This window comes from Musca vetustissima, unplaced genomic scaffold, assembly GCF_032173495.1.
Source record: "Musca vetustissima isolate MV318-11 ecotype Yass unplaced genomic scaffold, APGP_CSIRO_Mvet_v1 utg28336, whole genome shotgun sequence".
Classification (NCBI taxonomy): Eukaryota; Metazoa; Arthropoda; class Insecta; order Diptera; family Muscidae; genus Musca; species Musca vetustissima.
Window position 1 is genome coordinate 51,026 of NW_026887056.1, and position 24,959 is coordinate 75,984.

The 24,959-nt window shown below is 31.9% G+C and overlaps 1 protein-coding gene across 1 annotated transcript; it reads right to left on the reverse strand.

Moving 5' to 3' along the window:
* Positions 1-10,546: 10,546 nt before the first annotated feature.
* LOC133334543 (ADP-ribosylation factor-like protein 5B) lies at positions 10,547-13,394 on the reverse strand. Its single transcript, XM_061542857.1, has 4 exons — positions 13,184-13,394; positions 12,897-13,022; positions 12,704-12,813; positions 10,547-10,697 (listed from the first exon to the last, which is right to left on the reverse strand). Exons 1-4 carry the CDS (start codon positions 13,376-13,378, stop codon positions 10,649-10,651), a joined length of 480 nt encoding a protein of 159 aa, XP_061398841.1. The 5' UTR covers positions 13,379-13,394; the 3' UTR covers positions 10,547-10,648.
* Between the last annotated feature and the right edge of the window lie 11,565 nt (positions 13,395-24,959).

The window sequence follows — 24,959 nt, forward strand, 5'->3', positions numbered from 1 at the left end:
TTCGTTACTAAGCTTTCTCACAATTAATTTGTAAATATAAATACCACGGGGAGATCTATTGAAGTGCAATTTTGGCGGGAATTTTTTCGTTCGTTTTTTTTTAATTGTTGTAAATATTTTTGAACCATGTTTCTAATAGTTTTTGAACTTTAACGTATCAAAAAAAAAATTTACTTAGTCATGGTGGTTTAACAAGTAATTTGTATTTTTAAAAGAAATCCCATTTTGAACTTCCGGTTGGACGGCTGTGTCATTTAAAGTCAAGTGGGAATCCCCCACGTCAGAGTCGTAATGGTCAGTGTTGAAAAATTAAATGCTTTCAAAAATAAGAATTGCACAGCATTTCAAACATATTAGTTGAAGAAATTTACTTAATTACCAGAAAAAGGAAGTATCCAAAAAAAAACTGTCAAATATACTGAGCACTATAAGATATAGGATGTACTAAGTTATTAATTATAATACATTGAAATTATTTCTGTATCGTTTCGCATTCAAAACATATGAAGAATCTAAAAGAACGATAATTTTTTGTAAATTCAGTAGCATTGTCAAACACTTGTCGTCAGCGCCATCTATTGAATGGCTTATGCAAACTTTAAACCTCAATATATTATTTTAAATTTTTAATATTAATTAGTAGTAATTAGTATTAGTATTGAGGATTTCTTTAATATGTGTGTTTTAAAAATGAATTACTGATCATAGTAAAGAAGACTAATTACGCTTTTATGTGACACCCGTTTCGTTGAAATGCGATAATCTGTTCAAAAGTGGCACGCTTCGGAAGTTGGACTCGAAGAACCGATGTGCCTTATTTGAATCATGTCAATCAATAGATTACGGCGGTTTTATAACAAAAACACACTCTTTTCTGGAAGCCATAATTTTTTTCGTAGAGCAGATTTTAAAATGAAATTGGTGTCATATGAAAGATACAATCATATAATTTATTGTAAATAAATAGTCTCAAAATGGAAATATTAAATTTGAATATTAATATGAAATTGGGGTATAAAAATTTTCCTCTATAATAAAAAAAATATTTAATAATTATTACATATCTTCAATAATTATACGGCTAGAGAGCTTGGCTTAAAAACTGACGCTTTTCCGTGGCAACTTCTGTAAATACTTTAATTTTTCTGTAAACTTGACAGCATTTGGAAAATTTTGTCGTCAAAATTTAAACATCATTTATGTTGCCATAACATTTTCATACTGATGATATATAAATGAAAGTGGTGTTATATGAAAGGGACAGTCGTATAATTTAACTTTATAAATTCAATATTGAATAAGTTTTTAAATAATAGTCTTAGCTCTACATATGCGTTTTATTTGTACCTCTGTCGTAAGGCGTTCAAAGAGAATGAATAATACCAGAAAAATTTAGTTTTTCGGAAACACAGATGCGATTATAAGTTCAAAAGTCATACGCTTTCAAAGTTGGGCTTCAAAAACTTATGTGTCTGATGTGAATCATGCCCATCAATAGATGGCGTTGACGACGCACTATGTCGCGAGTTCATATAAACAGCGGCCAAAAATAGAAGGAGTTATCCTAAGTTAATGAAATTTGGTACATGTGCTTATTATTGGCCTAAAGAGCAACTGACAAAAAATTGTATAGATCGGACCAAGATTTGGTATACCTCCCATATAATGGGTCTTGAGAATGACACCCTTATTGGCCAATAAAATCTTTAATATTCAACCAAATTCAATGAAAATTGGCAATTTACATTTACTTAGGCCTATAAAGCAACTGACCAAAAACTGGAAAATTCGGACCAAGATTTGATATACCTCCCATACAAAGGGTCTTGAAAATTTTACTATTTTGGGCTATATAATCTTTAATATTCAACAAAATTCAATGAAAATTGGCAGTTTATATTTAATTATGCCTATAAAGCAACGGACGAGAAACTGGGTAGATCGGACCTTTGCATGGTCCGATCTAACCAGTTTTTCGTCCGGGTATTGAAAAATCCGATTTTTTGACCTATAAAATTGTTTTTATTAATACAAATTCCATGAAAATTTGCATGTCTTCGTCCAAATTACTTCGCCTATTACTATATTTGGGCGAAGATAGTAATAGGTTTTGCAATTTAGTTGTTGGTCCATGTTACATGTACCTACCATACCAAAAGTCCTAAAAAAGTAACTTTCTGTGCTATAAAATCGTTACATGCTGCTAAGTTAATCTGATAAATAAGTATAATCTTCAAATTGACTGAAAATTTGTTTAAAGGCTATATTTTAAAACCGATTTTCCCATATCTCCGCATCGAATAACGTTTTTAGCACGTAATGGCAAATTTTATGCAAAATATTGTATGATTACTATGTTCTGAATCCATCGTGTTCTTCCTAGTTGGCCCTCAATAACTTATTTAATTGTATACATAACATATTGCACCATTCGCTTCTAACCATTTCATTAATATGCCATATTTGTTTATAAGGTGGTCACCAAAAAAGTTAAATAACTCTTAGGACGGCAGGTCTCCGCAGCTAATTTTTGTTATTTCTCAAATGACACACTTTTCACCACTCAAATAAAAAAATAGAGCTAAACTTTTTTAAACTTTTTTTTCTGCTCCACTAATTTCAAAATTTGTTTTACAAATTTGATGAACTAAGTACTACAAGTGTGGACACTGTATACACCATATGATATCTATATACATACAAACTACAGCGAATCCTAGTTTTTAACACAGCAACCAAAATAAACACTTTTATAATAACCGTTAATTTGAATATTCAAATATTTGAGCATCAGAAAAACACACCCATTTATCGAAAATATGGTAAAAAATCAGTTTATAAATAATTATCAGATTTGAACCTTTTTAGAGACAAAATTGCTCGACATATCGATATAAAATATCATATTTATTCTAATTGGAGTGTTTTCTATCATACCTCATCAAAAAATTTGTCCTCCGAGGTACTGGTTTTGACCATTTTTGGCCGCGGTCGTGACACTGTGCGACGCGATCTTAAATCATGCATTCCTCATTTCTTTTTGCCATAACTTTTTTCGTATTGCAGATATTAAAATGAAAAGAATGGATTTTCATTTTTCTATAGCAGTAGATCATTAAACCCGTTTGATATGATATTATGCGGTAAACATATCCGTTTGAATTATTATGAAGAATCCAATGTTATGAAGAATTCAAAAAAAAACTGTAAACTGTAAAAAACTTTTTTAACAACTCTGTCAAACTCTGTCACGCAATCTTTGATACTTTAGTGTCATGGCATAATTATTTAAGGTAGTCTCATTTGAGAATTTTTTGATGATGTATTAATTTGGAACTCATCTATCAATTTTAAAAAATATGAAAAACAAATTCCTTAAAATTTTGTGTATGTCCAAAATCTATTTTTTAACCTGAACTTTGGTCTCAAGATTTAACCATGGTTGTTACATTTCATATTTATGAGTTTTAGAGGCAGGGAACTCAAAATATTTATAAATATTATATATTTAGCAATTTTTGGCATTGAACACATGACTTGCGTACGGAAGATATTTTCAATTAAATTTTGAAAGCTGAATACTGTCAAAGGCAAATTTATGAAAAAATGGAAACATATGACTGAGACTACCTTGTATAAATATGCCATGGAATTGTGTGTGCTCTAAACTATCAATATCCACTCGAATTATTTCTGTATTATTACGCATTCAAAAGTTATAAAGAATTGAAAATACCGATGACTCTTGACGGCAGCGTCATCTATTGAATGCGTAGATTCAAAGTTAGATTATACAAAATTTAAACCTCATTTGTTCTTCCTATATCTTTTGGCCTACTGGTGTCATATGATAGATACAATTTTGAAATATAAAATGTAGCATAAAAGATTTCTTTAATTTCCCTCGGTAATACTTGTGTTATAAGAATTCATAATAAAGTATATTACTTACTCTTTCACATGACACTATTTTTGTTCAAATGCGATTATTTGGAAGAATTTGGCTTGAAAAACTGGTTGCATGATTTAAATCGTACCCGTCAATAGATGGCGCTGACGACAGGTTTACAGAAATTGCATAACTCATTTATTTTTGGTATAACTTTTTCCGTATTGCTGGTATTCAAATGAAAGTGGTGTACTATCTTGTGAAATGACGGCAGCGCCATCTATTGACTCAAAGTTAGATTATACAAAATTTAAACCTCATTTGTTCTCCTATATCTTTTGGCCTACTGTATATATTTAAATAAAATTGGTGTCATATGATATATACAATTTTGAAATATAAAATGCAGTTTAAAAGATTTCTTTAATTTCCCTCGGTAATATTTGTGTTATAAGAATTCATAGTAAAGTATATTACTTACTATTTCACATGACACAATTTTTGTGGAAATGCGATTATTTGAGCTATTAGAATTTGAGTTCAATCTACTATGCTCCGAGATGCTGGGCGCTTATTACCTATAAATGAAAAACAAAAATCAATCTTGTTAAAATTGATTTTTTCTTAATAACAGCAGCATGCTGGGCGCTTATTACCTATAAATGAAAAACAAAAATCAATCTTGTTAAAATTGATTTTTTCTTAATAACAGCGTACATCACAAACAACTTTAGCTACATATCAAACATTATAAAAAATTTTGCTGTTTTTAAAAACCGATTTTTGGGAGATTTTCGTTTTCAGGTAATAGGCGCCCATAATCGAGCAGGAAGTATATTTCGGAACATCGTTGAATTGAAATGCAAATATCTCAGCAAGTACTTAACCGATTGTTATAAAATTTGTGGAATCAGTTAGCGAAAATTCGGAGGATTTTTTATGTCAAATACAACCAGTTGTATTTAGTTCCTTTCGTGCTGTTCTAGTACGAATTTCCAAAAACCCTTCGACTAAAATTAACCTTCACCACAATTTTTTTTTTGTGCTTTAATGAATCGTTAAGTCAGTCAATCACTTTACTTTTTAATTAATTAAGAACTTAAATAAATGAATAATATAGATAAAATATACAAAAATGTTTCAATTCGTTTTACATATTTTTTTTATTAAATATTCACATTTATTGAACATATTTAAGATTCGCATTCATTTCATATCCCTGTTTTCGTTTTTTCTAGGTCTGTGATGTCCGATAATAAAGGATGCGATGTTATAAACCGAAATAATGGCAGATTTTTGATCAGGAACCTTGTACATGAAAACTGAACTGAATATCTTCATCATAAAATTTATCTATATAGTTTTTAATAAATATCTTATAAAAATATATAATTTATAACAGTACAAATAAATTTCTAAATCCTAAAAACCAAAACTGTTTTTTGTATACATTCTTTCAACTTGCAATTATAGTTTCAGGTTGGTTTAAAAAATACAAATTGCGCCTAAATGTATGCTCGATTTCATGAAATCTATAGATTTGCTAAAAAGGTTGGCAACACGGCAAAGACATGCAAATAGCGCCATCTATTGATACACCAGACCCCTTTGGGGAAAACGATTTTTTCATTTTTACAAAAATGACGAAAACTCGACCACGTTAAAAACAGAAAATTGGAAATTTCGCCATAAATTGACCATGTATACATAAAAAATCGATATTTATGAATTCTCTGTTATTTTTTCTGCGTTCCAAAATGCTTTACAATAATATAGGACTTACATATAGCTGGCAAAATTAAATATAAAACAGACATCTTTTTCAGTTAACAGGCACATGTTTTTGGTAAATAATGGAGACATTTTAAGGGTTTTAAGTAAAACTACAATATCAGATATGCAGTATTTTAAGCCAGTTACTTATTTTTGAAAAATATTTTATTTTTTTTTAATTGATACTGGCAAAAATTTGACTTACGATATAGAGGGAGCATTTGTTATAGAATACCTAGTATATTAAATTGCTGTCATTTATAGCATTTATTTGGGAGAATTTATTTTTAAGGAATGTATTTCGTCATTATCTATGATACCAATATCATTATTACGTCTGTTGCCATACACAAACTGTGAAGATATTTTAAATTAAATAAAGGAAAACTCGATTAATTTTTCGATCAATACCAGATTTTTGAAGGTTTTGGACAAATAAACCACATTATATGCTGACAAAATAAACTTTGTAAGATGCAATTTTTGTAGTGCAATTTTGTGTAGTATATATTGGTGAATTTGTAATATAATCATGTTCCAAGTATAGTCTATGGTCCCCACTTCCATTTGCGGTTGCAAAAAATGCAATTGAACTACAAAATTCGTTTAAAATTGCAATTAAAGTTTTTTAACGACCTGTCAAAAATGAGCAAAATCGACATTTCAGAAAAACGGTTTGGCTCAAATAGGTCATGTGTATCAATAGATGGCGCTATTTCCATGTGTTTGCCAGCGTTGCCAACCACAAAGGAAAACTGGGATTTTAGAGCATACTTTTAGGCGAAATCACAAAGCGAATGTTAGATACTAAATATTACACACCTTTTTATACTTACGTTTGTTTATTTTATTACCTTCCATAAGTTGTATTCCCAAAAAATAAAAAAAGTTTATAATTTATATATTTATTTTTTATAATAATTATTTTTATTATATAATTTACATATACAATTGTTTTTTATGTTGTTTCTTTATGATCATCATTTTAATTTTGGCAAAACATATTTTTTTATTTCAGTAATATTTATATTCCATTTTTACACATTTTTAACCTATTTAATAGCATTGTTTTGTATATAAAAACAAAAAACTATTACACTAAAATATCTAACGGGAAGTTAATGCAATCAATCAATGGATTTCCGAAACATATGTAAAAAAGTTTTTAAAATCTATTGTATCTATTTTTGTAGAAAGTTCATGTTTAGTTTTGGTACATGTCAAATGTAAAAGTATTGAATAGATTTTAAAGATATGAGTCGTTTATTTTGAAAATGGTTGAAGTTCATATTAGGTTCGGATACGATTCTTATATAATCGATCATGTTTAAGGGCACAAATCTACAAAACAAAATTAATACCACATAACAATATTTTTTGAAACAAATCAACCCCAAACATTTTTAAAATCTCCATTTAAGAAAAATGGATTTAAACGACTTTCGTGCCTGGATAAGAGTCGTTTACTTTGAAAGTGCTTTAAGTCCATTTTAGGTTCTGATACAATATAAGAAAATGGATTTAAACGACTTTCAAAATAAACGTATCATATAGTGAAATCCCGGACTTTTTCACACCGTACTCTATCCAGTGAAAACCGTGAAAAACGATTCTAAATTCAATTTCTGAGCGTAGAAAGCGGAACATAATAACAACATGGATACTGTGAACAGGTTTTGCCTAAATAGTAGTTTAAAATAATTGAACCTATGTGTAGTTTAACCTCGATTATCGAGGCTAATAAGCCGGAAAATCCAATATCGTGAAATTAAAAATTATTAATAGTTTACGTTATTTACGTTATTTGTTATTTGTAAATATTCAGAGCAACCGATCACCAATAAAATACTATATAAACTAAACAAATTAGTAATTTTTAGGATTCACGAGGGCTGAAGCAATTCTAGGACAATTACACCGTATTTAAAGGTACAATCAAATTCCTCTTTTATATTTTCATCCTTAAACTTCCTTGAAAGTTTTTAAAGGCCGTATACAGGAGAAAAAGTTTGACGTTTGCCAAAATACCTCTAACCTTGTATAAATGAAGGAAAATCGGAGGACGCCTTATGTTGTGAAGTGTCTCCTATGTATAGATACAAGTTACTAATTCTAATATTTCAACAAAAATTATTTTCGAAAATTTACATTTATTTGAAGTGGTATGTTTTAATTGTCCAGCTAGGCAATGACCCCAATGACCATGAGTCCAAGGAAGCAAAACCAGGATTTTCGAAGAAAAACCTTAGTGTACTAAGAAGCCTTTTAGCAGTCCTGTTTGTAATCCAATCGTAATCCTTTGACGGATGTTTGGAAGGCAGTTTGAACCCATGATGATGATCTAAAATATAATTAGGGGATTTTGTATAAAATCAATGCGAAGTTTGTATTTTTATACAATCATCCAGTAGGGGGTGTAGTGTATTAAACCTTTGACGGATTCCCTCTCATCAATGGAAGGCAGTTTGAAACCTGAAATATATGATAAGGGATTTTAATTAAAATCAATAAAATTCTATTCGGTTTGTCGATGGGAATTTCGATAGAGATCGTAAGTAAGATAGAGCTTGACATTTTACACATACATTTGCTACATCAAAATTTGGGCCTGGATCAAATCGACCATTTTATTCGTTTAAAATTGAATTAACAAAGGAAGGAGTGAACTGATGGGCCCCATCTTAGAATATGGTCTAGGTTTGGAAAAAGTACTTCAATGCGTGAAGTTGCGGTCAAATCGGACATTGTATTCGCTTGGTATTTTGTTAACAAATTTTTAAAATATTGGCACTTTGTAGGGATTGGACTACTTTGAGTGGGAAGTACCAGAAGGAGTGGACCGATATTTCTCATCTTCGAACATCAATTAAATTTGGAATTTGGAATTAATATTAGTATGGATGAAATCGTTTACTCCCTTTGAGAGTTATCGTACGCCCCATCCAGATAGACAGGCACACAGATGGATGAACGGACATTTGTAAATCTACTCCAAATTGTTTGAAACGGATTTGGGCCAAAGAAACGTGGGGTGTAAAACCAATATTTCGATGAAGCATGTACCATCATTAGTCATAAGGCTGAGGGTATAAAAAAAACTGCCGGCAACAAAATCACCATGGCTTTGTCGCCATACGATCTTAGATAAGTTTAATGCTCGCCTCATGGTGAAGGTTATAAAAAGTTCGGTTCGGACAACGACAAAATTAAACTGAAATTTGATAATGCTAGAGTAAGACACTATAACTAATTAATACCAAACAGAAACTGCAATTAAAAATTTACATTACATACCTGCGGAGGACACATACACAAGTGTATAAATAAATGTTAATTGTAAAAAAACATCAGTTGAAAATTAGAAAACCGGATAGCAGCTTCATTGCTATATATTTGGCTCTGCTAACTGTGGCAGCTCTATAGAAGTTGTTGAACATTTTACAATATTATAAGAATAGCAATATTGAAATTTGTTTCCAAATTCTTCAAAAAATGTTTTATGAAGACTTTACAAGCTTTACATATTCCTTTACATTATAGAGTTTTTAAATCGTTTGACTTCAAATAACTTTCATATCCACAAATATAAGTAAATTAAAATTATATATTATGGATACACAATTATTTACAAATCCATACATTATATATTTTTGCAATTTCGATTCATAGAATCCGATAGAGTTTCATCGAGAATGGTTTATAAAAAGTTATCCTTTATTTGTATTGACTTTAGGACTCATTGAAATGTATGAATATAGAATTTGACATTTATCGTCATTAAGGATTGAATTTAAATTTTTACATCTTTTATAACATTAGGGGTTAAGGAAATTACATTTAATATAAAAACAAGGCTATAAAGGTAGTCACATTCAATTGAATCCTTATAGCCATGTAACGCATTTACGCTTTTAGGCATCAAAAATGTAAAATTTATTTATGGGAAATTTAAAATTCGTGTAAAATTTAAATTAAGATTACAAAAAGGTTTCATATCTTTTTTTTTATTTTATTTACCATCCATTGTTTCTTGAAAAATATTTATCTAAAAAAATCATTTAATTTAAAAATTAAAAGAATTCTGTATATTTTTATATAAGAGCACACAAAAATTGTACCATTTCTTTACTTTATTCTTACAATATGTTATTATTTAGAAAAAAAAAACTTAGTTTTTATTTATACATATAAAAATCATTTAGATTTATAAGTAAAAAACAATAATTACAACTAAAATATAATTTTTAATTGATAATAAAAATCAAACACATAGAAGGAAATGTTTGTTTGTTTTGTTAAAGCAAATACAGTTTTTAATTACCACATAGAAATTTGGGAATTTCTTTAAGAAACAAGATATAATTTTTTTTATATATGTATATTTAATGCGCTTTGGTAGTGATTTGATTTTGATGGTATAAAGGCGCCACTATTTATAAAACATTTTATATTGTTGTTAATAATTTGTTATTAGTTTAATATTTAATCTAAACGCAAGTACATAATTATATTAATTTACATTTACATATTATTTTGTTTGTATACATTTATGTTTTTGCAGTTGTAAATATTTAATTCGATGAACTTCTCTTTCTTTGTCTTGTATTAAAAATGTTCTTGGGGTTCTTTCTATTAACAAAGAAATGGTGAATGTTACTCACTTACTTTTCATAAATATATATATAAAAACAAACAAATAACCCATATGGGTTTGTTGTCAGATTTGTTTTCGGTGTTTCTTTGTTTTGTGTTTTCTTTCTTTTTGCTTTACAGTGTTTGTTAAATTTATTTATCTTATAACTAAATTTCATTTATATAAAATTAATATTAATTGTATTTGTTTAGTTTTTTGTTGTTGTTGCTATTTTTAATAATTGTTTAATGTTATTGTTTTTTAATGTTTTGTTTAAATAATATTTATATATAAATAGTAAATTATTGATTTAACTATAAACTACTATCGCAGTCCATTTGTTGTTGAGTTTGTCATTTCTTTTTGATACGTTGAACAATCCATTCCAGACCTTGATAGAGACTAAAAATGAAAAACAAAAAAACAATTATTGCATGTAAATACACAGTTAAAGCATCACAAACATTATTCATTATCAATGGAATAAACAAATCAAAATGAAAATCTATCACAATAAAAATAATAATAATTCCCAATGTTGTTGTATTGACAAGCAACGCTACGTGAGGTGATATGCAATCTTATCAAAATGTTATTTAAGTATGTTTTTGATAGGAGATACGTTTTTAAAAAATATGGTCGTTTGTACCAGATTGAGTCCAGAGTATTATGGTTTATTTAGCAGAATAGAGCAAGAAGCCTATAGACAATTTCTTACACCCAAATTAGCATGAAAAATTGAATGCAATATGTAGTATAAAATTCGTATGACTTTTAAAACACCACATCAAAGGTTCTTTTGACATTTGAAGGTGTATTCTCTTTATTAAACGTCTAAGAGGTTTACCACCCATTATAAAGAGTTTTCCATTTCGGATTTTTTTTCTTTTAAGTTGAAATTCTTATATTGGCGAAAAAGCATCGCCTAAATGTCTCATAACGAATAGAAAATATCAAAACCTACTGCAACAAGTAAAAAAGTGTCAGTTGGTGTTGTCGACAGATATATACCCTCAGCCTATTTGCTGAGGGCTTCGGAGTTACACATAGGTTTCTATTATTCGCTTTATATAAATATATGTTTTTTATCAAAGAGGTTTCGCTTCAAATTAAATTTACAAGTGATCTAGACTTGGTAAAGATAATAGGTTGTGAAAAGTTTGGTTTAAATCGGATTTATAAATATTGAAAATGTTGACCATTTGTGAGGGAGGTAACAGAAGGAATGAACCAATGGGTCCCATCTGCGGACTTGGTCTAGGCATGGTTGTACATGATTTGGTTCAAATGGAAATTCCATTCGCCTGATATCAGATTTATAAATATTGAAAATTTTGACAATTCGTAGGGGAGGTACGAGAAGGAGTGTACCAATGGGTCTCATCTTCGAACTTGATGTAAATTTGGTAAAGATAATAGATTGCACGAAGTATGGTTCAAATTGGACATTCCATTGCCGGCCTGATATTGAATTTATATATATTAAAATTGTTGACCCTATGTGAGGGAAATAATAGAAGGAGTTAAACAATGGGTTGCATCTTCGGACTTGATCTAAACATCGTAAAGGTAAAAGGTTGTAACCAGTTCGGTTGAAATCGCATGTTTTTAAAAAAAATAATTTTTTAGCAGAATTTTGATATTTTGGGGGAGTGGAAGATGATCCACTCCAGAAGGAGTGAGAAATAGATCACATACGATAAGCGGAGTGCGGAAACGATCGTGGTCAAAAAGCGGCGAAACACCTCAAACGGTGGCCAAACCAGGACTAACGGCCAGGAAAGTCCTGCTATGCATTTGGTGGGACTGGAAGGGGATTATTTATTATGATTTGCTTCTATATGGCCAAAAGCTAAATTCTGATCTCGACAGCACCGTTTGAAACTGGCAATTGACCAAAATTGGCCAACAGGAGAGTTGTCATGTTCCACAAGGACAACTCTAGGCTACACACATCTACAGAAACTTCGGGAGCTTGATTGGGAAATTTTTAATGCATTCGCCATACAGTCCGGACTTGGCACCAAGCGATTATCATTTTTTTTTTTGCATTGCAAAATGTCTTTAATGATAAAAAAAATTGTTATCTAGAGATGTTTGTGAAAATCGACTACTAGTGTTTTTTAGCAAATAGAGAGCAGAACTTCTATGAGAGAGGCACTATGAAGTTAACTTCTAATCGGCCAAGAGGGTACAACTATCACGAAATATTGCCAAGGATCGGAATAAAAATAAGCAGAAATTTGTCCGACTATACTGCTCCACTCACTGGGGTTTTCTGACTTTGTGATCGACTTTAGTCAATATTTCTTTCTTCTTTTTTTAGTTGTCAAAATTGTTGTTCATAATTTTACCGATGTTGATAATTTAGTATTTATAAAGATCTATGAGTGTGATTTAAAACTTACCCTTCACCAGTTAACGCACAACAGCCCTGTATGTGCCATTGATGTTTCTTAATTGATGTTAAATCCAATTGACGTGATATTTCTGCTGCTGACATTGATCCTTTTAAATCCTGATAATAAATTACAAGATTACAAATTTTATAAAAGATTACAACAATAAAACCAATAAAAGAAACTATTTTGTTTAACTAACCTGTTTATTTGCATACACCAATAAACTGGCTTTACTTAAGTCTTCGTGTTGCAGCATACGATACAGTTCTTCACGTGTCACAGCCAAACGTTCACGATCTGTTGAGTCGATAACCATTATAATAAACTGCAACAGCAATTGAGGGCAGGCAGAGAGCACGCAATAAAATGAAAAGAAAACAAAAATAACATATAATAAAATAACTCTTCCATATAGAAATTTAGATAAACCCGCCATGCATGTAATTGAATCCTAAGCATGCCGGGGTCATCAACAATCGTACATACCTCTGTATTTGTATAATATGTACTCCATGCCGCTCGTAAACTCTGTTGCCCGCCCAAATCCCAGACAAGGAAATGTATATTCCGCCAAACAACTTCTTCGACATTTGATCCAATTGTGGGTGATGTATGGACGACTTCATTCATAAGAAATTGATAGAGTATTGTGGTTTTGCCAGCATTATCTAAACCGACCATAACTAGTTTATGTTCTGTAAAGAAGATGAAAATAAGAGAAATGAAATGATAACTATAAGAAATGTAATTAGAATGTCATAATAAAGAAAGTTAATTGGAAAATGTTAAGTGAATTTTACACTAATAAAGAGAATAGTTTTTTGTGATTTTGGAAGAAAAAAATTATCTGTTCTTGAAAGAAAATATCTTGTTTTTAAACGTTAAAAAATTTTAGGTATGAACAAATTTGATAAAGAGTACTAAAGGAAAATATTAATGTTGGTTCGAAATTTCTTTGACTTGGCGTTGAAATAAATTCTTAGCTAAAAGGGAAAAGTTTCCGAAATCTGCTAGAAAACCTACTCCAACAATTAGATCCGAATATTATATTAGGTTGGAGAAAAAGAAAAGAAAAGAAAAATCGGAGAAAAGATTGAAGTTGACCGGCATGTAATCAGTCGTAACATCACCCAGGAGTTAAAAATCGAACATAAAACTGTTTTAAACCATTTACACAAAGCTGGATTCAAAAAGAAGCTCGATGTTTGGGTGCCACACCAATTTACAGAAAAAATAGGATGGATCGAATTTCCATCTCACTTCATAAATGGATGGTGACTGGAGATGACAAATGGATCAAATACGATAACCCTGTGCCAAAACAGGATTAACGTCCAGGAAGGTTCTGTTATGCACTTGGTGGGACTGGGAGGGGGTAATTAATTATGAATTGCTTCCATAACGCTAAATTCTGATCTCTACTGTTAACAACAGGACCGTTTGAAGCAGGAGAGGTGTCGTGTCGGCAAGACAACGCTAGCCAACATATATCTACAATGACTTGCCGGACACTTCGGGAGCTTGGTTGGGAAGTTTTAATGCATCCGCCATACAGTCCGGACTTGGCACCAATCGATTATCATATTTTTCTTGCATTGTAAAATTTATTTAATAACAAAAAAAAATGGTATCTAGGAAGGATTGCGAAAATCGACTACTAGAATTTTTGGCAAATAGAGAATAGAAGAGCAGGCAACAAATCATACAACAAAACCGTGCATATTTGGCCCAAATCGGACATTCCGAAGCATGTTACATAAAGTCCTATAGTTCATATAAAAATAATGAATTTCTGTTTCCCCAATCTAATATATGGACATGTTCTCCAACATATTTTGCGATATGTGCCGATTTCTGTACTGATCCAAATTATGATTTGAACATATTTCGTCTTAAGGCTAATGAGGGTATATACATTTTTAAATATTGTGTTTATACCCCATATTTCTTTGGACCAAATCTATTACAGACAATTTGGTATATCTTTGGAAATGCCCGTCCGTCTGCCTGTCTTGCTGGCTGGTGCGCACGATAACTCTTGAAGGGGGCAACCGATTTCATTCAAACTTTGCCCATTTTAATATGTCTTCCAAATTTATTTTAAGTTCAAAAATGGGTCCACTTTTTCTGGTACCTCCCACACAAAATGGTCAAAATTGTGCAAAAAAAACTATTTTATAATATCATGCGAACGAAATATCTGATTTGAATCAAACTTTGTACAACATATTATCTTTACCAAGCCTAGATCAAGTTTGAAGATGGTATCCATTGGTCCACTGCTTGTGGACACAATAGTCAAAAATGCACAATTTATTATCTTTACGAAGTCTTGATCAAATTCGAAGATGACCCACTCCTTCTAGTACCTCCCGCAGAAATAATCAAATTTTTCAATATTTTTGTAAATCCAATATTAGGCGAACGAAATATTTAATTTGAAACAAACTTTTCACAACTTATTATCTCTACCAAGCCTATATGATGTCCGAAGATGATACCCATTGGTCCACTCCTTCAGGTACCTCCCCCACAAAATGATCAAAATTGTGGAAAAATTTTTATGATATCATGCGAACGAACTACTTGATTTGAAGTCCGAAGATCTGTCCCATTTCTCAGAAAATAGGCGAAAAATAGATAAAATATGTATTAAACGCCCTCTGGCGGTGGTCATAGGTAAAAATAAATATCAGAAATGAATTTTATCGACCCCAAAACTCCCCATATACACATAAAAAAGATAATATAACGAGGAATAAAAAATCGAATTCTGAATCAAAATGATGTTATAGGAAAAAAATAATTTTTTGAAAAGTGGGAGACTCGAAAATCAAGAAAGACTTATGGTTCCTTCAACAATGTTGCTTAGAATTGTCCATAGAATAATCTGGATTTAATCGAATTTTTGCAAATTAAATAACCGATTTGATCAACATTAAATCTGAAACCTCTTTGATAGAAATTCCGAAGACCTCCGCCAACCATAGGCTTAGGCTGTATATCTGCCGGTAACACCGACCGTCGTCAAGAAAAAAACCCCATTGGGCGTTTCCGAAATTGACTGAAGAAAATAGAAGATATCATAGTCCGGTCCTAATTTGTTGGTCTCTCTTTTTTTAATAATCTGCCTTATTAGATGTTAAATCGCAACAAAATTGCTATGCAATAGTATTTTTGACAATGAGCTGAAATGGCAGCCATTAGCCGAGTGAGATACGGGCGGTTTAAGGAAATTCTGATGTCTTCGAAAAAAATTTTCCAAATATTTCCGAAAAGGGTATATAAAAAAAATACTCCAAAGGTAAAGCCATGTTTCCAATACTGTCTGAACCAAATTAAATTAAATTCATCACAAGAAAATTCTAAATTCCATATTTATAAATTAAAAACATCCACATCGTTTGATTTTCAAATATTATTTGAAACCACCAACATTTTATTGCTCATGGTGATTCATAGAAGAAACCAATTTATTTATATACAATTTTTTTTAATGTTTAAAATATATTCAAGATGTATAATATTGTAAACAAAAAGCGAATTAATTCAACCTCCCCCACTTAAATACTCTTGAATAAGTATTAAAAAATAATGTTACAAAAACAATTTTATTGTCAAAAGATAAGATAAACGACAAAATGGAATATCTTTTTAATAAAATATTTCATTATTCTCCAAAAAAAGGTCACGAAGAAGCACTCCATGTAAGTAATAAATTATTATTTATTTAGAGTGAATTAAAATATAATTTTTTGTTCTTCTCCCACCATAATTGTCCCCCCACAAAAATGCAATAAATGTTGCGTGAAGATGTTAAAAGGCCAAAAGCCCTCTCTGTCTCTTGCTGGTTCCCACCCTCATCATGCAATGTTATAAAGTGCAATTTCAAACCAAAACCAATTAACCCGCATTTGTAGACTCATAACACAACAAAAAACATAAATGTTGAATGAATTTATGACGATCTCAAATTAACATGACAAATGTTACTTAAGAAGCTGAAGCCTACTGAACATATAAACATTGTAAATAGTTGTGTGTCTGTCTTTTCATGCTGATGATGCATACAACGACATTGCTTGCTATCTGGCATTGGCTAAATTATAGCGACTCATATTCAGAGTGTTGACGAAAGTAGCGGACAGATTAAAAGATTAATTATTCATAACATACAATAGGATTATGTGGTTCCAGCAAACAAAACTGTTAGAATTTGAAAATAAATAGTTTATAATGCCTCTTTTTACTTCGAATACGAAGGGGAGTTGCCAATCTTCTACTAGGCGCGTCTTCCCGGGTGGCGGATGGGAAGGGGGTCTCCATGATGTGCAGAGTGAAACTGATCTAGGTCTTCTAGATCAACTTTTCTATGCACATCGTGGAAACCTTGGGGATCTTCGAATTCCCCGAGGACCAAAATGGATCGGGGTAGTGCCCTTAAATAAATCAACTACGATGGGTAAAATAAGTAAAAAGAATAAAGTTACGGTGCTGGGAGTTAATAACCCAGTAACGGCGGCAATCGTTGGTGAGGTCACAAGCCACGTGTCATCGAGATCAAGCGATTGTGATCCGGCTGTTCTAGTGCTGCAGCCTGCAGCCACATAAGTGACTGCACATCCCCAAACCTAACCTAACGAAATCATAAGTATATAGAATGATTGCCAATGCCTGTTGAAGATTTCGAAGATGGACTCTTGACGAGATTCGAACTCGACCTATTTTTTGCTATCTTTGTAAAATTTTGCATTTGTTACCAGATTTTTTACTATGACCATTGATATCAATTTGTTCCTAAATTGTTGGGCTCTCTAAAATTTGTAAGTTTCAACAATGGGGTAAGGTGATAATTGTGCCGAAATTTCTTAAGGAAATTATCTTTAGGCAAATATTTTTTCGATGTGCTATATGATGATGCTTTATCGCCATACAAAGATTTTTAGTTCATTGTTTCACTCTTGTCGTCCAGTTATACAACTTCCTTCACTTTTTTGCTGGGTTATCATTATGTATGATTTAGTAAGGGTGTGTTTTAACGGAATGATAATTATTTTTATTGGCTTCACTTATATCCAAATGACGACACACGAGAAAGATATTAGACACGTGAGACCTTCAATAAAGATAAAGCGATGAGAATTATAATTAGCGCGCGTATTAAACTAATCTAATCATTCACAGAACGAAGTTCACATAAATGTATTAAGGTTCCAAAATCATAAACGTCTAAATATAGCGGCTACTATTTTAAAAACTATAAAAGTTCAACGGGAACCTGTTTCACATATAGGAAATTTGTAGGTACAATACGTCTACTATCGAGTATGTACTATTTAAGACTACGATATTTGGTATTGAAAATATGAAAACGAGTTAATAAATCAAATAGTTGAAGATTTATTATCGCATTTACAGCAACCTGAGGAATTTTTCGTGAAGCTCCGGATATAAGGATTGATGTCGATCATTGCATATTTTGGGCAGCAGCGTTGCCTTCCTCAATGCCTCCAACCAGACAAGCCATCCATAAGTGTATTTAGTGTTATTAGACCTTTCTTTGTACTTTCCTTTTTCATGATATCAAGATATCCCTCGATATCAAGAAATTTTTTCGCTAATAAGCACTACAACAACATTGGCATGAGCCACTACTTTCGCTCGCAATTGGTAAGCCACCAACGTGAAGTTGGAGTTCTCAAAATTTCTCTTAATATGCACAACTACTTCATGGAAAGCAGTATCTATAGATTTAACTTTGATGTAGGCGTGCTGAGATACAATGTTTATTTTTTATATTATTTTTTTTTTAATTTGTAATCTCAATTTAATTTTCAACATTGTAGGAACAGGAAACAGCCTTTATTTATTTAAGTATTTGAATAAATAAAATATTCAAATTATCTATTTTTAAACATTCTGTATTCAAAGCACAAACACAAAATAGTTTTAACCTGTTATTGAGCAGCAGTAATCATCATTTCTATATTCCAAAACAGACATCATCGATACGATCCATCCCACACTTAAGCTTTACATTTATTTTTATTTTTTATTGGGTTGACAACAGTTGAGAATTTCATTAAATCAGATTTTACACAAGGTCTTACAGCAAAAAAAAAAAAAAAAATATAAAGAAAAAGATAAAACGATTTAATAAGTTAACTCATATTACTTTCGATTTTTACAGGAGCAAACAGGTGTAATAAATGACTACAAAAATGTATATAAAACAGACGTCACAATTCCGGTACTCAGTATTTTGAGATTGTGTTGAATTTATGAAGAAGACACTTTGTAAATGCTCGCCTACAAGAAGACCTTCTGGTAGGTCTTCTATATATCCTTACCAGGTAAACAAATAATCAATAAAACAACAACAGAACAAAGTTGTTATACGCCTCCTACACGTCTTTGAGTATGAAGTTAATATTTCGCTGTCAATAAAAACATGCAATAAAATCTCGATAATCTGGTTCTATCTAATGCTATTTAAATTGTCACTAACTTAATAAAGACTTAACCGAATTTAAAAACATTGATTGATCTGGAAAATTGGATTGAGGTCTGCAATTAGAGATTAATGAGATTTTACTGCATTTAAATAAAACATAAATCGTTTAACATTGCAAATTATTAGTTTAATTAGCTCCGCATCAAAAATTATATGGTGGTGGACAGTATACAATGGAATATCTTGAACTTATAGAGTTCCACACAATCTCAATAAAGAAATGATAAATCGTGAAATTGAAAAAAATGCAAACACAGAAAATGCGAAGCCAATTCGAAAACAAAAGATAGCGAGAAAACGAGAAACATGTTAACCACATGAGAGTTAATGTATGACGAATGCAAATTTTTTTTTTTTTTTTGCTTTGTGGTTATTTAAAAAAAAGTTGAAAATATTCAAATTAAAATCTTATGTCAGCAAATGTATTATTGGATAATACCAGCAATAAAACATAAACAATTTTGTTTTGTTTTCGATGAAATGGAAAGCGGTTTCTTCAGTGTCCCATACCATAAAGTTTTGCTTTAATTTGCCATAGGTCAGTTCTTTTTTATGGAGAATCACTTCATTAATTATGCCAACTCGTAAAAAAAATAAATATTCAACAGAGTACGATTTTAAAGTCAACATATGGGTACGCAATATTTGTTTTATGTGTATGTATGTGGGAATGAGCAATAACAAGTATATACGTGTACTCGAAGAACAGAACACAATTCTGAAACAAGAATTCATGAAAGCTTACGTCTGCATCTAGAATCACGAGAAAAACAAGAAATTGATAATCTTTGACTTTTTGTTATAAATAAACGAGGGCAACAAGTATTGTGTCTTTTTTGTTGTTGTTGTTTCGAAATGACATAAAGCCAATAACTTGAAGAATTCGAAAATAAAACAATTAGTTTAACCGAAATTAGGGTCCTAAATTTTTTCTTTAAGTAGCAAAAATTCTCTAGGCCAATAGTAGAATTCTGTGACAAAAAAATATTAAAACACATTTTATTTATTTTTTTGTTCATGATCTTTTGTCTATTTCTCTGCTTAGCACTAGAATGTGAGCCAATTTGACTCATACCAGAAAATTCAAGTTTTTTGTGAAGAAAGCTGTTCTAACTCGATTTGAATAAAATATTCATAATCAGAAAACTCATAGAAAACATTTTTACATATAAACTCAATTATAATACACGCAGCCTAGAGGAAGAAATGTCTGCCTGGCTGACAAATGTCTATCTGGCTAGATGGAACGTACGATAACTCTCGGAAGGAGTTAGTGATTTAATCCAAACTCATATTTTTTCCCCGTAGGGGATGATATATTCCAAGCAACGGCTCTGATAGGTTTTAACATGACGAAGCCCAGGCTTATCTTGATCCCTCTTTTATCTCAATTGTGGACACTGGCAACCCCGCGTTTTCACCTGGGGTAGCTATTTTCATCACCCGTTGAAATATTGAACTGATATTTGCCGCGAGTTCACCCATAAGAACTATAACAAAAAAAGTGGGTTGAGTTGCCCACACTCGGAAAGAAACCAATACTATGAAAAAGGAACGAAAAAGAAAACCAAACCCCCGTAATGTTGATAAAGGACCACGATCTGCGAATCTGCAATTGGAATGTGCGCACGTTGTACGGAACAGGCACAGTGTTCGCCTTGGCGGATGTACTCAAGAAGTACAAATCCGATATTATTGCCTTACAGAAAATGCGATGGTAAGGGACTGGCGTAAGTAAATCAGATGATTACGCCTGTATTATAGCTGCCATTAAACGAGACATGAATTTGGCTGCGGATTTATGGTTAACAGGGGAATAAAAGACCTCGTCTCCAGATTCACTCCAGTTGATGAGCGAATTGCTATAATCCGTATAAAAGCGAAGTTCTTCTACATCAGTCTCATTTGCGCCCATGTGATGTGATGTTGAATTATCGGGAAACATTGAGAGAGGAGAAACGTATTTTCAAAAAAAAGAAGAAAGAAAAACATGAGCGTAAACAAATCCACATGTACAGGAGTCAGAACGAAATCCGGAAATTTTACCAACGAGTAAAACACCAAACCAAATGCTTTTGTGCAGCCACATCCTCCTGTAGAGATGAAGAAGGAAACCTGGTGACAGATACAGACAGCGTGTTGAGGATCTGGAAGGAAATTTTTGAAAAGCTTCTGGCATCAAATAGTAACGGTGAAGAAGGTACCCCAGAACCAATAAGAGATGACGGTATAGAGTGTATGCCAACTAGCCAAGATGAGGACAGAATAGCAATCAGTCGGCTGAAGAATAATAAAGCAGCAGGTGTTTGAGAGAAAAATTCTCTGAAAAATCTATGGGCCGATCTGCGTCAACGGTGAATATCGCCGTCGAATGAGTTGTACTATCTATTCTAAGACATAGAAGACAAAATCTCGGAACATGATCTTTCAAATTGGAAGAGTTGAGCACAAAACCGACGCGCCTTGAAATCTTTTTTAAGCTCGGCTTATGGAACAAATGTTCTGTCACAAGCCAGTTAAGTAAGTAAGCTTGCCCTGTGGACCATTACCACATGACGGACAGATGTTATCTATCATGACATCATTGCGCGCCCAATACGAATTAAGGAGATTACTCCACCCTAATCTAATCTAATTGTGTCTCGGTAGCTGCTAATATGGATGGCGGTTGTTCCATGAAGATTGCTTTCTCAAATGCATCATTGCACAGATTCAGATCATAAAAATGCTTCCGAATACTACCATCTATAAAGAGGTGATTCGAATAACTTCTTTTGTAACACCCAAACAGATGTAGTGTTGACGCAGCGGAAGGATCTTTGGCCCCTAAAGTGACACATTGAAGTTAGGAGCAGACACCCCGTTGCAGTCCTTAGGTAGGCATAGTGACATGATCAAATGTTTTCTATTGTGCAAAACTTTCTCTAGCGGATCACAGTGTAGTTGTATAATTTACCAACACCGGGTTATCACCGTATAGGTTGTTAACGGGGCTAGTGGCTTAAGAACATCAATGAATTAAGAACGAATCATATATGCAACCGAATAAGACCTCCAGAATTAGTAGTCGGTATTGAGGGTCCATCGATCTACACATACAAATGTAGCCGCAACTCCACTGCGCTTGAGGCGGAAGTTTTCAGATATCATTATCTGCATACGTATTGATATTAATGCCGTCTGGTGAGCATGATTTTCTTTACTACCCTTTGAATTATGAACACATGTTAAATTTTGTTTTGATCTGGCAACTCATTCATATAGAAACAGGTGTTCAAAAAGACGCATCTGATCAGAAAATACTTGATTGTCTCCAGATTTGGAAGCGATTCTAAGATCATGGATTTGTGTTAATTGACCTGTTGTTAATAGTGTGGCTGTAGGAACACTTTGTTTTTCTTGAAATGGTGGTAAGTTCCTTTCGAAACGTAGTTAATGTATATCGAACTCCATGTGGTCTTAAAGTTGACTCATTTGTTCCATGAATCCCCGTATCACTAACAATATTCACAACTTATCAAATTTCGCAATAAAAAATAATAAAACTCTCAATATTGCATGAGCGACAAAAAATAATCCACAAATCCCAAGGGTTCGCTTTGGTTGCTAGGGGATATTTAATTACAGCTTAAACGTAACCTAATAATCTACCTTTACGGCGAACATGTGTCCTTAGAGATATGGAGACGAAAACAAAAAAAAATATAAAATTTCTTTTGGTCGTAGACAGGTTAATAAACCGTACCCAGGGCTCATGGCTGTTTGTTGTGTAGGCAGCAGTTGGTTCTTGTCATCCACACAGACAGACATACATACACTAAAGGACAATACCAATATTTGCAGACAAAATTTTATGAGTGATATAATGACATTGATTATGATTATGCTGCCGCCCATGATGATATGAGATATGAAAAAAAATTCCAATATATAGATGAGATGGTATGTGAAGAATTTTTGGTAAGTTATTTTTATTAACATTATTATTTTTTTTGTCATACACATTAAACAACATAATATTTTCAGTCAATTCTATGGAATATATTTTAATAAATTCAATTTATATTGAAGATGTTTTGAAGTTCAATCATGAAAACATATATGGGCAATATTGCCAATTTTTTAACATAGCTGAAGCGGAGGTTCACCCCTTTATAACTCGGGAACTACTTAAGTATATGAAAAAAAGTGAATAGTTTTGGGTTAATTGATCTGTCGTTGCAAACTGTTCATGATATTGATTTCCAAACTTTATTTTGGTGGAAGCTGTGTCTACTTTAATGTAAAAAAATGTGTAAAAACAGGTTGAGGCAAACCAGTTTTTTTATGTTCTCTACCGATTTGTGACTAAGCCACTCATTGCACGGCCTTCGTGTCAAAATAAAACTAGAAGCCAACAAAATGGGAACTACACCCCCTTTGTATCATTTTTCAAAATTTTAACTGCATCTACCTTTAAATGATGCTGACATTTTGAAGCTCGATTTTGAGTGTTTTTTTTAATTTTACTTCTAGCTTTAATACGCCAACAGGAATTTATAAAAATCGATTATAAGATTATTGTAGTCGCGAATCTGCGTAATTTGATATGTATTTTGTGTATGTAGTATGCACAGCTTCAGAGTAATACTCATCCGAAAGTGCGAATTTTGTGCGATCAAATTTCTAAAAAAAACCTATTTTTTGGGCCAAATTTTTAGATCTGTCAACTGAATGATATGGGTACCCGCGATCAATAAGGTTTTTTACGTTTCGGATGATATAAAATCTTTTTCGTGAAAATCCATCTACTAGAACGGCGGGAACTGACCTTCCAAAAACACGAAATTTGGCAAAAAATGTTTTTGAAAATATCGCGGATTTATTTGCGTTTTCTGTGTATCATTTCCGCTTCAATAAATGACCTCATACGGATTTTGATCTTTTTCGAAAAGAGAACTTTAAAAACTTCAGCCGAAAGAGAGATGTACGCAATTTATCTCAAAAATAGATTGTGCTGGCACATCCATGGTTCTTAAGGGACCACATTGAAATGGTATAGATCGATGTATTTTTTTAGGGTGCACACCGAAATCGGATGCGCGTTAATGGCATATGGAGTTTTCGGAAATTATTCGCGTTTTACGGTTTTTTGGGTACTTCAATGTAACGTACGGCACATCTTAGCCATCAAATGAAATTTCGCAAAATATATATGAATTGGAAGATAAACTTCAGTACTTCCTGGAAATCGCATGCGCATCACATGATTTTGAGAATTACGCGATTTACACGCAATTTGAAATGTATATTTCATAATATTATTTTATTTTAAGATTTATTCCTATTTATAGAATTCTAAGATTTATCGGAAGGGTCTTGATATAATCCGCAAGGCATATACTTACACACAAAAAGTGATTATTTATATATATGCAAATTTTTCGGCGAAATTCGGGTAAAATAACAGAGTAACCCCAAAATTTTTTTCTGAATTTTCTTGTATAAAAAATTAAAAAAATAAATATGATGACATTATTTTTTCGAACCAAAAACAAAAATTTTTCCTCAATATATTGTTTTGTTGTCGCTGTGATTTACAAACCGCTACACGGACTTGTGTGATTTTGATATCATTTGATTCACCATATGAGCGTGAAGATAAATTGTTGAAAGTTAAATTGTAATGTTATTAACAGAGCACTGTTAAGCCATTAACAGAGCTCTTTTAAAAGGTTAACAGAATTGAAAAATAATCAAATTTAATAG

Bases quoted from the DNA above. Each gene is read 5' to 3' on its own strand.
- LOC133334543 (XM_061542857.1), bottom strand. From the start codon at position 13,378: ATGGTCGGTTTAGATAATGCTGGCAAAACCACAATACTCTATCAATTT. The intron at 13,023-13,183 runs GTATGTACGATT...TTGCTGTTGCAG, and splicing joins CATATTATACAAATACAGAG to TTTATTATAATGGTTATCGA. The intron at 12,814-12,896 runs GTTAGTTAAACA...ATTTATTATCAG, and splicing joins TGGTGTATGCAAATAAACAG to GATTTAAAAGGATCAATGTC.